The sequence below is a fragment of the Schistocerca piceifrons genome, chromosome 1 (genome assembly GCF_021461385.2).
Source record: "Schistocerca piceifrons isolate TAMUIC-IGC-003096 chromosome 1, iqSchPice1.1, whole genome shotgun sequence".
Classification (NCBI taxonomy): domain Eukaryota; kingdom Metazoa; phylum Arthropoda; class Insecta; order Orthoptera; family Acrididae; genus Schistocerca; species Schistocerca piceifrons.
In genome coordinates this window covers 608744113-608759373 of record NC_060138.1, presented here as the reverse complement: position 1 = coordinate 608759373, position 15261 = coordinate 608744113, and the positions used below count along the sequence as shown (strand labels likewise).

Sequence of the window (15261 nt, the reverse complement as noted above, 5' to 3'; positions counted from 1 at the left end):
AACTTCTAACAAATCACTGTATCTTGAAATATAGACAACACATGCGAATCATAAACACAAGTTTCCTACATGATGAATACGAAAACAAATATTTGTTACTAAAATAATAAGCCTTCTTAAACCAATTTCTATAATCCATACTATTTTAACATTAAATAACTGGCAAAATAAATTTGAGACTCAATTCTGTCAGACATCTCCAAACATAGAATTGAGTATAGTTAATTGCAGGACAAGGAGCCTAGACCAATTTTTGCTAACACTATTTGTTGTAGAATGTCAGCAGTGAAAACAACACTCATCTTTCTGTTTGATGCCATAGTAACTGTTGTTATAGTGACTCTTTGTCCTAAAAAAGAAAATGGGATTTGAGATCACCAAGAGGTTTCCTGGGTCTTGTAAGTGCTTAACAACACTATATTAATCTTCTTCTTGCAGTCAGTTAGGTGTAATTCCTTCATTCAATAAATTCATCAATAATGATGATTAGCTGAGCTCACAAAATGTATTTCAGGTATAAAATGTAACTTCTGTAAAATAAAACGCTAGGTAAAGTTACTCTGCTGTATATTCTTCACTTTCAAAAAGTCAAAGACACTTTCTTCTCACTCCATGAAACATAATAATATATTTCACAATGGTACATTAGATGTAGTTATATTTCACATTGATTCTTAATCACAGAAAATAATTATGTAGAATTAATACATTGAGGTATAATTACATTTTCTTGAGTTTGAATGTTAGATAATTTTTGAAAGGTTTTCAGAATAAAAGATAGTAAATAATATGACATAAAAAATATAGATCTGCAGACATGGGTATTAATCAGTAATCTCACATTGAGAAATATGCATTGCCAAAGGTATGAAATATAACAGGAGTAGAAGATGTACTGTAATGTACCATTGATTGTGACTGTATCACCATCTACAGTACTCCAGGATTAGATGGGCATAGTTCAATTATAAACTCAGCATCATTTAATAAAGACTTACCTTAGGGGGAAAAAGGACAAGTATACACTCGGGCACACACACACACACACACACATATCCATCAGCACACATACAGACACAGGCAGACATGTGTAAATGCAAAGAGGTTGGGCAGAGATGTCAGTCGAGGCAGAAGTACAGAGGCAAAGATGTTGTTGAATGACAGGTGATGTACAAGGGGCGGCAACTTGAAATTAGCAGAGGTTGAGGCCTGATGGGTTACGGGAAGAGAGAATATATTGAAGGGCAAGTTCCCATCTCTGGAGTTCTGATAGGTTGGTGTCAGTGGGAAGTATCCAGGTAACCCGGATGGTCTAACACTGTGCCAAGATGTGCTGGCCGTGCACCGGGCATGTTTAGCCACAGGGTGATCCTCATTGCCAACAAACACTGTCTGCCTGTGTCCGTTCATGCGAATGGACAGTTTGTTGCCGGTCATTCCCACATAGAAGGCTTCACAGTGTAGGCATGTCAGTTGGTAAATCACGTGGTAAATCACGTGTGTGTGTGTGTGTGTGTGTGTGTGTGTGTGTGTGTGTGTGTGTGTGTGTGTGTGTGCGTGCGTGAGTGTATACCTGTCCTTTTTTCCCCCCTAAGGTAAGTCTTTCTGCTCCCGGGATTGGAATGACCCCTTACACTCTCCCTTAAAACCCACATCCTTTCGTCTTTCCCTCTCTTTCCCTCTTTCCTGATGAAGCAACCTTAGGTTGCAAAAGCTTGAAATTTGTGTGTGTGTGTGTGTGAGAGAGAGAGAGAGAGAGAGAGAGAGAGAGAGAGAGAGAGAGAGAGAGAGGGGGAGAGAGAGAGAGAGAGAGAGAGAGAGTTTTATTATTTATTTTATATTTGAATGACACATATAGCCTTTAAAGCTTTTATCAACTCTTCTATGCTGCAGAAGAAACTGTGGGAGAACAAAGGCAGGGTACAACCACATATTTTGGACAAGAACAGAGAAAAGGCATTAGCCAAGATAGCAACAAAGTAAGTAACAGGATAATTGTTAATTCTTGTATAAAATAATATAGAAAATTAATTAATTTTTAAAACCTTGTATGTACATAGATATGAAAACAGAAATGTCAGTTACAATGTCAGATGCTGTGTTGAATTTGACATAAGTAGCCTTAAGAAATGAAATTGGTGGCCATCAGTGTGGGGAACAAAAGGTTCATTTAATATATCTTGGAGACGTCACTATGAGAAATAACTGGATTCCTATAATTAATTATCTAATGTACTCTTGTAAATACAGGCAGAAACATGACTGTGTATGCATAGGCACCACCACCATCACCACTAAATAACAGTTGGTAATGGAATTAAGAATTTTGGAATTGATGGTTCTATTGCTAGGAACTAGTGAGGGGAATGTTGATATAAAAAAAAATAAAAAAGAAAAGAAAATAAAAAAATAAAATAAAAAGAAGCTGTTAAAGTGAAGTATAAGACTGTTGAAACAAATTCAGTATGATGTGGACTTTTCCATGAAAGCAGAAATTAGAAAACTGTAATATTGTTGTGAGCTATGGTATGCGTTACTGGATGGTGTGCTGCAGGTTGCTATTTCAAACCTGACCACCAGCAGTTAGTTGTTACTTAGTATTTATTGTTTCTGGAATTACTTCGAAATACCTTATATTTGTAATGTTTGTATGTTCTGTTACATTCAGTCTTTGTATCAATACCAGCTTTCTGGAATATACAGTGATTGTATAAATCACTTCAAGCAGAAGAGAACTGAGTTCCTGGACAGGTAGTGCAGCCATTTATACAAACACTGTATATTCCAGAAAGCTGGTATTCAGTAAAATGTTCGATGGGAAATCTGTTATTACTCAGAACAACATATCTGAACTGAATTTCAGAATAACACATAAGAGACTGACATTAACTCTTTCCTTTTCTTCTGAATGTTTACATTGTCAGTAAGGTGCTGCTTCTGCACTTTCCAAAACACTGCCAAGCTGTGACACCGAAGTATAAATGCCACCTCTAGAGCAGGTAGAGACTCGTGGCAGCATCGTGTCTTGCAGATGTCATGTGCTCATGCTTCTTGCATTGTCTCCTCAGAAACAAAAATCAAAGCACGCACAATGGATATTCTTTAGATGCTACATACGTAGAAAACATTTTTACGTGAACATCTTTCATCAGATTTCAAGGAAAGGGTGGGGTAACCCTTCATACCACAGGCTGTATGTTGTAGTGAGTAATAAATGTGCTTTCATGCTGCTAACTGTTTTCCTTTAATCCAAGACCCTACCTTCCTATTTGCACTTGATTGTGGTTTTTCTGTGACATTGTTTGCTGGAGATGTCGGGTACTTCAAGACATCTACATCACCATGGCTCCAATTAGGCAATGTAAAGGCCATCACCTACATAGATGGAACTGAAATACAAGTAGTGCATTGTTCCTAAGATCTGTACATTTAGGAGACAGATAGCATCCAGAACAGCAGTGAGTGAGCTGCACCTCAGGCATCTATCAGTGTTTTTCAAAGACATTGTGCAGGATATGACAGAATGGCTGAAAGGATTTGACCGAGTCACCAGATACAGTATATGGGACAACATGGTGTGTGGCAGATGTGTACTTTTATTTGGATGGCACAGCTCAGCATTGGTTCAAAAACAATGAAGAGAAGCATAATAGCAGGGACAAATTCGAGGTCGAACTGAAGAAACACTTTCAGTGGCAGTCAGCAGCAAGTCTGCTTAGAGGCAGAACAATTGAAAGATAAGACCCAATGTCATGAGGAAATGACACTGTCATACATACAGAATGTTTCGGCCCTACGTGAAATGAAATGAAGTCCCATGCTTCTTTACAGAGCGTAGGGAAACGATGCGGGAGACCCGCACCGCCTTACTAGGCAAGGTCCTAATGGAGGTGGTTTGCCGTTGCCTTCCTCCGACCGTAATGGGGATGAATGATGATGATGAAGACGACACAACAACATCCAGTCATCTCGAGGCAGGAAAAATCCCTGACCCCACCGGGAATCGAACCCGGGACCCCGTGCTCAGGAAGCGAGAACGCTACCGCGAGACCACGAGGGGTGGACGTTTTGGCCCAATGCCGCAGTATAAATCTGAATATGATTGAAGCCAACAAAATTTCACACTTAATTAAAGAAGTTGCAGAAGACAAATAACAACCTCTTCTCATAAAAGGATGTCACAGTTACAGAGGAATTCATCAAGTGATGCCAGTGAAATGAGAAAATTTAACAGAAAAGGGTGGCATGAAAGACTGCCAAATGTGCTCCCTGTGGCAGTTGTGGAAGACCACTATGAGCTTGTCTCTCTCATACACTAAATAGTTTAGAAATGTTAAACTGAGTATACAGGAGATTAGCAGCCATGAGACAGCAGAGAGTGTTGAAAAGGGGTGTATTGATCTTTGGCACAAATCTCCATCACTAGTCGAGCACACCATGAAGAATGGACACGACCAACTCAGACTTATGCTGCAACTGACAAACAACCACCCAGCATTCAACCAACACAGGTGCAACTGACAAGTAAGCCAAGTACAGTGCACCACAGGAGAACAGGCATTTGGAGGACTGGGAACAACACCCAGGTATGTTTTCACCTGCAGGATCCCTGGATATGTTGTACACTGCAGCAGAGGAGGGAAGGCAGTTTTCAATTACTGATATGGCATCAGATGTGAACTATTGCAATAATTTTATTCACACCACTCAACTGCAAACAATATACAATCAACATGTGTGATGAAGCCCATCACTGTACACTGGACAAGGTTACTTCTCAGCGTGTTGCCATATGGAAGTATGTGTCATTCACCCATCCCCCAGCCTCAGGAAAACTTAAGTGAGGTTACATGGAGGTGAAGCTGACACAGATGAAAATCATCCATGGATGACAGTCCCTAATATCTCAGGAAATCTCATTGAGGTCTTCTTTGACAGCTGACCTGCCCAGGTTTCTTTGTGTGTAATGTCAAATGGTTATCATTGTCATCTAAAGAAGACTATGTTCTGTGATACAAAAGCAGTTGTGCTGAGGGTTGCAAATGGGAAATACATCGAGCTGAAAGGAATGTTTATTGCAAGAATAGCTATCAGTGTCAGAATGCAGCCTTTCAGATTTGTTGTTTTAGCAGAACATAGACAAGATGCTATTATCGGATGGGACTTCTTGCAGAAATCGCAAGCAGTCATAGACTATGAAAGATCAGAGCTCATTATTGACAGAGCTATTCCAACAAGCACACATAACAAAGATTAGGCTAGGGGCTGTTCCCATTGCAGATGCTATCTGGCCGTCATCAACGAGATGAGTTCTAGTCATCAGTTGAGATGCTCAGTGCAACTACGGAGTTTTTTTGATTGCAAAAGCTACTCAGGCTCACCAAAGAAATACACATGCCTGCGACAATCATGGGTATTGTAGATCGTCAAGGAGGACTTTGGATCAATAATTGTCATGAACAGCCACAACTCATCCCTAAAAGTATGTGCTTAGGGACAGCCAAACAAGTTCAGGGGGGCAGCATAGTGTTATCGACAAAGAACCACTCTTTGCTACGATGAGACATTGCAGTGAAGGAAGCTGCTATCGATCTGCCGATAGTATGTGGCCTGACTGAGGAGCAACGTCGACATGTGATAGCTGTTCTGTGTCAATTTTCAGGTGCTTACAAATCAGGAGTGATACCTGTGAACATTCAGAGAGTCCTTAATCCTCTCCTGTGGTCCTTGCAAAGGAGGAGGAGAGCACATAGCACTCCTGAGTTGACTATCAATGACTGAACAAATTCATGTAGAGAGATGTCTATCTGTTGCCACAAGTTGATGACACGTTAGAGTCCTTGAAAGGAACAAAGTATTTCTCTGCTATGGGCATACTGAGAGACTACTGGCAAATGGGATTGTTAGGGCTTTTTGGGAAACGACTGCCTTCACTACACCTGATGGCCTCTGTCAGTTTAAAGTTATTCTATTTGCACCACGTAATGCTTCAACCATCGTCGAACGTACGATGGATAACATGCTACAACACTTTAAATGGAAAACATCTTTGCTATCTGAATGACAGTGTTGTTTTTTAGAAGACATTTGAAGGACATCTAAGCTACCTAAACCGTGTTGAAGTGTGTACAGAACGCAGGTCACTGTCTCAACTGAAAAAACTCTCTCTTCACTGCCCAAGAAATAAAAATCTTGAGCACCAGCTGAATGGTGATAGAGTCCACCCTGATCCAGAGAAAATAAAAGTAGACATAGATTTTGTGAATCCTTGATTCATTCCTGATGGGAGGAGTTTTCATGGAATATGCTTGTACTATCGGCGATTGATAGAGGTCATCTTTACAAAGATACATCCCCCCTTGCTAGAACAACTGCTGGGAGGCACCATATTTTCCAGGAATGAGACGCAGGAAAGATCTTTTCTTATCCTTAGGGAGGCACTATCTCCTCCAGTTCTGGCATTGTGTGAGTAGCAAGCAGAGGCAGGTGGTGAAAAGATGACAGCTTATGCTTCCAGAGTACTCTCCAAGGCTGAGATAAAATACTCTACAACTTAGAAAGAGTCTGGACGATCAGTAAGTCCTAGTCATATTTATTTAGCAAACTATTCACTGTCGTGACAGACCACCATTCTCTCGGCTGTCTGACTAGCCTGAAGGATCCAACAAGTCGATTATTGAGATGGGCACTGAGGTTTCACGACTACAACATTACAGTGGTATGCAAAAATGGATGCAAACACATGGAGGCCAACTGCGTTTCAAGAAATTCTTTGGCGAATCACAGCAGCATGGATGAAATCCCAGTCATCGCTATGTTAAATGACGTGCTGCCGAGAAGAGGGAAGATCCACCACTGCTGAAAACCATAGAAGCAGGAAGGAGGAGGAGGAGGCACCAACCATAGGAGAATTTCAGTTCATTAGTTAATGGAGCATCGTATAAGAGGGACAGTAATCCAATGGGGTGGTTATGGTTGTTCGCCATCTGATCTCACATAAAGACAGCTATCCTGAAAATTTTACACAACATTCCCAACATCTGGTCACCTAGGATTTGTGAAAACTCTAGATGAAATCAGACTCAGGTATCACTGGTCAGGTCTTTACGGATCCATTAGACAGCATGCCAGTGGTGGAAACATGTGCTGCAGTTACCTCTGAGGCACTTGGATTTATTCCTCTAGCTGTTATCACTTTGTGATCTCTGTTGAAAGCATCTTCAGACTTTGATTTTGACTATGTGGAGGCCCTTTTTGTTGCTTGTGTACCGGTACATTGTGGGTTTGGGTTTTGTGTCAAAAGACTAAGAGTACTCTTTTAGTCACCACATTGACTTCCATTCATTTGAGGCAACCACAAAATCATGCATATTTTTTTTAATTGTTTGTGATTCTTTTCTACTTTGCACTAAATTTATTTGTTGAATTTTTTAATGAAAGCTGTTCTTGTAAGTGGTTCTCAGAATTATCTGACACTCTTTTTGCCCAAACTCTCTTTGAGAAGTTGCCACTTGTGTTTCTGATCCATACAAAACCGCTGCTTTCAACATCATCATAGAACAATGTTTCCTTTTGTTCTCTGAAAGGCATTTTTGTTGTTGATTGCTGAAATTTGCATATTCTTTTCTGAAGTGCATCTGTTCTTGCATTGGTGTTCCGTTTTTGGTCTGGTGTGGTTCCAGGTGTTCCCTCTGTAGTCCACTTCTGCTAGAAAAGTTCTTAGACATTCCCCCTTCAGTCCAGTGCACCAGGCCAGGTGCAGGTGCAACAGACTGAAGACAGAACACCAGCACTTGACTTGGTGCACCGGACCAAAGAGGGAATAACTGAGAACACTACTTGTGGGAGCAGACTGCAGACAGAACGCCTGAAACTGACCATGGGAGGGGCAGGCCATTGATGTAATTACTGGACCCATTACACTTGATGAGCAGTCTCTGGTAGCACCTAATGAAGATAATGGCTCACATTGTCCAAATGGCATGCATGAACGATGCTGGTGCGTGGCAGAATACAAGACACCTAAAGATGCCAAAGCTAGTCAGTTAACTGTGATACCTTTAAATTTGTTTCCCATTCTTATTGGGATAAACAGTTTTTGTTTTTCTGTCTGATTTGGACAGTGTTTTCAAGAATGCAACTGTAAGGCAGTTGGGGGGAGATCATTACCTTGTCAAACACCTTTTTTGTGTTCTTCTTTTCTGTAAATTGTGAAATTTTGCTGCAGAGATACCTATTCAATTTAATGAAATTAAGTAAACAAATAAAAAAGTAATAAAAATCTTTTACAGTTGTAAGGGTGCTACTCTTTAAAATTATGTCTTTGTGGTAGTTTGCCTTATTTGCAATATGCATAGAAGTCTGCCCCAGCAGAAATAGCTATTAATCATTGTTGTTGTTGTCGTGGTCTTCAGTCCTGACTGGTTTGATGCAGCTCTCCATGCTACTCTATCCTGTGCAAGCTTCTTCATCTCCCAGTACCTACTGCAACCTACATCCTTCTGAATCTGCTTCGTGTATTCATCTCTTCGTCTCCCTCTACGATTTTTACCCTCCACGCTGCCCTCCAATACTAAACTGGTGATCCCTTGATGCCTCAGAACATGTCCTACCAAACCGATCTCTTCTTCTAGTCAAGTTGTGCCACAAACTTCTATTCTCCCCAATCCTATTCAATACTTCCTCATTAGTTATGTGATCTACCCATCTAATCTTCAGCATTCTTCTGTAGCACCACATTTCGAAAGCTTCTATTCTCTTCTCGTCCAAACTATTTATCGTCCATGTTTCACTTCCATACATGGCTACACTCCATACAAAATACTTTCAGAAACGACTTCCTGACACTTACACCTATACTCGATGTTAACAAATTTCTCTTCTTTAGAAATGCTTTCCTTGCCATTGCCAGCCTACATTTTATATCCTCTCTACTTCGACCATCATCAGTTATTTTGCTCCCCAAATAGCAGAACTCCTTTACTACTTTTAAGTGTCTCATTTCCTAATCTAATGCCCGCAGCATCACCCGACTTAATTCGGCTACATTCCTTTATCCTTGTTTTGCTTTTGTTGATGTTCATCTTATATCCTCCTTTCAAGACACTATCCATTCCGTTCAACTGCTCTTCCAAGTCCTTTGCTGTCTCTGACAGAATTACAATGTCATCGGCGAACCTTAAAGTTTTTATTTCTTCTCCATGGATTTTAATACCTACTCCGAATTTTTCTTTTGTTTCCTTTACTGTTTGCGTAATATACAGATTGAACAACATCGGGGAGAGGCTACAACCCTGTCTCACTCCCTTCCCAACCAATGCTTCCCTTTGATGTCCCTCGACTCTTCTAACTGCCATCTGGTTTCTGTACAAATTGTAAATAGCTTTTCGCTCCCTGTATTTTACCCCTGCCACCTTCAGAATTTGAAAGAGAGTATTCCAGTCAACATTGTCAAAAGCTTTCTCTAAGTCTACAAATGCTAGGAATGTAGGTTTGCCTTTCCTTAATCTAGCTTCTAAGATAAGTCGTAGGGTCAGTATTGCCTCACGTGTTCCAATATTTGTACAGAATCCAAACTGATCTTCCCCGAGGTTGGCTTCTACTAGTTTTTCCATTCGTCTGTAAAGAATTCGTGTTAGTATTTTGCAGCTGTGACTTATTAAACTGATAGTTCAGTAATTTTCACATCTGTCAACACCTGCTTTCTTTGGGATTGGAATTACTATATTCTTCTTGAAGTCTGAGGGTATTTCACCTGTCTCATACATCTTGGTCACCAGATGGTAGAGTTTCGTCAGGACTGGCTCTCCCAGGGCTGTCAGTAGTTCTAATGGAATGTTGTCTACTCCTGGAGCTTTGTTGCGACTCAGGTCTTTCAGTGCTCTGTCAAACTCTTCACGCAGTATCATATCTCCCATTTCATCTTCATCTACATCCTCCTCCATTTCCATAATATTGTCCTCAAGAACATCGCCCTTGTATAGACCCTCTATATACTCCTTCCACCTTTCTGCTTTCCCTTCTTTGCTTAGAACTGGGTTTGCATCTGAGCTCTTGATATTCATACAAGTGGCTCTCTTTTCTCCAAAGGTCTCTTTAATTTTCCTGTAGGCAGCATCTATCTTGCCCCTAGTGAGATAAGCCTCTACATCCTTACATTTGTCCTCTAGCCATCCCTCCTTAGCCATTTTGCACTTCCTGTCGATCTCATTTTTGAGACGTTTGTATTCCTTTTTGCCTGCTTCATTTACTGCATTTTTATATTTTCTCCTTTCATCAATTAAATTCAATATTTCTTCCGTTACCCAAGGATTTCTACTAGCCCTCATCTTTTTACCTACTTGCTCCCCCGCTGCCTTCACCACTTCATCCCTCAAAGCTACCCATTCTTCTTCTACTGTATTTCTTTCCCCCATTCCTGTCAATTGTTCCCTTATGCTCTCTCTGAAACTCTGTACAACCTCTGGTTCTTTCAGTTTATCCAGGTCCCATCTCCTTAAATTCCCGCCTTTTTGCAGTTTCTTCAGTTTTAATCTACAGTTCATAACCAATAGATTGTGGTCAGAGTCCTTATCTGCCTCTGGAAATGTCTTACAATTTAAAACCTGGTTCCTAAATCTCTGTCTTACCATTATATAATCTATCTGAAACCTGTCATATCTCCAGGCTTCTTCCCTGTATACAATCTTCTTTTACGATTCTTGAACCAAGTGTTAGCTATGATTAGGTTGTGCTCTGTGCAAAATTCTACCAGGCGGCTTCCTCTTTCGTTTCTTACCCCCAATCCATATTCACCTACTACGTTTCCTTCCCTCCCTTTTCCTACTGACGAATTCCAGTCACCCATGACTATTAAATTTTCATCTCTCTTCACTATCTGAATAATTTCTTTTATTTCATCATACATTTCTTCAATTTCTTCATCATCTGCAGAGCTAGTTGGCATATAAACTTGTACAACTGTGGTAGGCGTGGGCTTCGTATCTATCTTGGCCACAATAATGCGTTCACTATGCTGTTTGTAGTAGCTTACCCACATTCCTATTTTCCTATTCATTATTAAATCTACTCCTGCATTACCCCTATTTGATTTTCATTTTTTTTTAATCATAACATCTGAAATTGACACTAAGAAGGAAATGTAGGTTTTTGAAGTATTACTTGAGACTATAGAAAATTTACTTGGTATTCTTCTACCAATTAATTGTGTGACTTTATAAGAATTCACAGGACTCGACCTTCAAAAATAAGTAAATCTATCATTTTTCGTTTTTACAGAATAGTATCTTCCATTCTTTTAGAACCAGGTATAGTTTCAGAATACCTTATGTACAGTAAGGTTTGTCTTTATACTCAGTAGCATTTCATCCCTTATATCAAAATCTTTATAAATGATTTGGTGTCACTGTGTATTGTAATGGAGAATGTATTTTTTAATCTACCTAATTAACGAAAAATGACCAAACTTTAGTTGTTCAGCAACTAGAGAATTTTTATTTGAATTAATACTATATTGTTTACAGAGGGGTGGTGCAGTTGTTTAATGCAGTGCGACAACATCAGAAAAAACTGGATGAGCAGTTTAGAGAAGTCAAGCATTCTGAAGTTAAAAAAGATAAAATTATGAAGTCTGTTGATAAAAAGGCCTTCTTAGATGTGCTAATGGGGAAAGGCAGTTCAGCCAAATTTGAAACTGTTATGAAGGTAAGCATGTTTTGTATGTTCAAGTGTCACTTTAATACAGGCTGTCCAAAAATAATGTATACACTCTTTGAAACTGAACATCTCTTTAATGAAAGGAGTTAGAAATACAATTTTAGTTGGGTTAGGCGCCTCATGGTCTGACTTAATGTGGTAAATGTTCAAACTGGTGTCCGTCCATCGCAATACACCGGCAACAATGACTCACGACTGAGCGACGTGCCAACTTTATTGTTTACAATGGAATAGCATCACAGGCTTTCTCAATTTGCTCTCTAAGATAATCCAGTGTGTGTGGTCTCGCAGCCTAAACTGTGTTCGTGCGAGTACACCACAGAAAGAAGTCAAGAGTACTTAAATCTGGAGATCAAGTTGGATGCTCTACATTCTCTCTTTGTCCTATCCATCTGACAGGAAATGTATGAATGCCCTCACATCCAGGTGAAAGTGAGGTGGCACCCCATCCTGTTGATAGTAATAATCTTCATTTCCAAAGACAACGCTAAGACCAGGAGTTACCATTTCCGAGTACGAGTCACCCGTGGCAGTGTTGTCAAAGAAGTGCGGCCCGATTAACTCTAGAAGACAGACCACACCAGACTGTTATTCCTGGTAGATTAACATGCCTTTTCTCAGTTACATATGGATTCTCCCTGGCCCAGTACACGCAATTTGGCGGTTAATTGTTCAATCAGATTTAAATGTCGCTTTATCTGAGCAAAGGATTCGATCTTGGAAATGTTGCTCTTCTTCACATCTGTTAATGAACCACTCACAAAATTTGCTTCACCTCCCAGGATCATTGTCGTTAAGAGCATAGAGAAGTCTTGGAATGTAAGGCTTAAAGTTCCGAAACCACAAAATTCTATGAACACTGCTTCTGCAGCTCCCAGTCTCATGAGAACATTGCCTCACAGATTTCTTCGGGGATTGTGTGTATGCCTGGATTACTGCATCAACACTCTCATTGTCTGTTGACCTTCCCTTTCATCTGCTATGTCCCTTCTTCATATCGTGCACCATTCCTTCGACTTCAAACTTATCTCTGATTCTTGTAATTGTTACTCTTGTCGGTGATGGTGTCCCAAATTCAACTCTCTAATGTCAGTGTACCGTATGTACATTCTCTTTTTTCCAGTAAGACTTTAGCACCCATTTCTGTTGTTCAAACGATAACTCCATGTTTGCTAACAACCCTGAAGCAAAAGAAAGCATTGTTATGTTTTTCACCGCCTTCTAGATTATTACCCATAAAAATTGTATTTCTGTCTTTGTCAAGAGTGTACATTATTTTGGAACACTCTTTATATCTGTTTGTAAGGGAAACCTCAGAAACACCACCACTCTGAAGGATTATCTGAATGGGATGAGGGGGCCATGAAGGAATTATCCAAGTGGGATGGAAATCAGTAGATGTTATGTACACTTACAAACAAACAAGGTCCTGAGATCTCTCCCCCAACTGAGAACATTTGGAGCATTATGGGCAAGGGCCTCCAACCAGCTTGGATTTTGACGATCTAACATGCCAATTGAACAGTATTTGGCGTGATATCCCTCAGTAGGCTATCCAACAATGCTGTCATCAATGCCAAGCTGAATAAGTGTTTGCATAAGTGCCAGAGGTGGAGCAACACAATATTGACTTGCTCAATTTGTGAAGTTCTTTGTCTTGAGTAAATCATCCAATTTTTCTGAAATTATAATCATTTGCTTGTCTGCATGTGTACCTTACATCTACCAAATTCCTTCCTATTCGGATAATTCCTTCATGGTGTGTTGTAGGTGCCAGACTAATGTTTTAGCCACTACTCGTGTACCTTGTTGATCTGAAACTAAAAAAATTAAGCTGCAATTGCTCTGAAGTGAGGAGAAACTATGGATAAGAACACTTTTGTAGTGTCTTACTTGTTGAATTATTGATAATCACTAAAATATTTTGGTTCTACATAGAATCTACTACTCGTTGAAAATTGTCTAGACAGCTGTGTTTATCATGATGGCAGTGAAATGGAAGATGATAAGGACGATGAAATACTAACGTTTCTCTTCCAAAATGATCTTACCAAGGAAAAGACAACAAAGTTCATATTTTCAACCATCACAAAGATGTGAAAAAGACAAAAATAGGAATAAGTGATTCTCAGAACTGAACAACAACTGAAAAATGTGTCATAGAGAAACATCTGCTGCACTTGATGGTATACCAATTACAGTCAATGTTGAACTTGCTCATTTCTATAAACAGACTTTTGTAGGTCAATGGAACATCCATTATGATTTTAAAAAGACTCAACTCATTGAAGTCTTTAAGAAGGCTCGCATGGCAAGTGCACTGAACTACAGACCTACTTTGTCGATGTCAATTTGCAGTAGAATAATGGAACATATTTAGTGCTTTGTGTCAATACTTCCTTGACAACTGAAAAATTTCTTTCTTCAAATCAATATAGGTTCTTCAGACACAGATTGCTTGAAAATTGCTTGCGCTGTTCGCTCGCAATATCCAAAAGTTTATAGAAACTAGAGCCCATGTTATGCTGTGTTTCTTGATTTGATGACACCTTTCATCACTCTTCTGTACTAATGCTATTCTCAGAATATGTCAGTTGTGTGTACTACCTGATAGTTAACATTAATCTGCTGTTCACAGTTGACACATGAGTGTCATGGATGTCACATCATAAATAAACTCCTACAAAATGCAGTTATGCTTGAAGCTTATCAGATTTTGGTATTAAGACTGGCAGCTGAATAATGCACTATAATGTGAGTAAATATACAAAAGGACCTGGTATTGGTCTATTTCACTGTTGATGATGCCAGTGGAATCAGTCACAACTATTAAGTCTCTATGGATGGATGTCTGTCTGGAGTGATTTAATCACATAAATCTAGATATGGTGAACTTAGATGTCAGACTCCAATTTATGGCAAGAATCCATAAGGATGTTGTGATGATTGCTGCACATTGAGTGTGGTAATTTGGATTTGGAAACAGGTGAGAGGACAGCTGATTAAAAGAAATCATTCCTGTTTCTTTACAATTAACTTTTAAATTCTTTACAAACTTCACTATGTGCCATGCATGCTTTGGATGTTACAATAAGCACAGCCCAATGTGGTATAACAGTACAGTTGTTTACCAAAACAAAAATCTAACTTGAAAGTAAGTCTGAAGAGTAGTGAAATAATGATGTACATACATTGTTAAGCAATCAGTGTTACATGGTACAAGTAATAACTATTTTTAGTTTTTATTGTGATTCATTGTACTGCATCAGTTGGAATATCTTCATTGTAAACTATTACTATTTTCCCATGGTGTCTTGAAAGAAGTACAGCACAGTTACTTCAACGTAAGTACTCATTGAGGATTGATTGGCTTCTTGTCAAGTAGATCTTGCTTCTTTGTACCAGAGCAGTTTAACTTGTGGATGAAATTCCAGAATGAGATTTTCACTCTGCAGCGGAGTGTGCGCTGCAAGGTTCGCAGGAGAGCTTATGTAAAGTTTGGAAGGTAGGAGACGAGGTACTGGCAGAAGTAAAGCTGTGACGACA

The 15261-nt window shown here is 39.5% G+C and overlaps 1 protein-coding gene across 1 annotated transcript in view; it reads left to right on the top strand.

Moving 5' to 3' along the window:
- The window catches only part of LOC124791873 (RRP15-like protein), a 64209-nt gene that overhangs the window by 16222 nt on the left and 32726 nt on the right, over nt 1–15261 (top strand). The window contains exons 3-4 of the mRNA XM_047257893.1: nt 1894–1979; nt 11523–11703. Coding sequence (XP_047113849.1) covers nt 1894–1979; nt 11523–11703 — 267 coding nt within the window. The remainder of the gene's footprint in view (nt 1–1893; nt 1980–11522; nt 11704–15261) is intronic.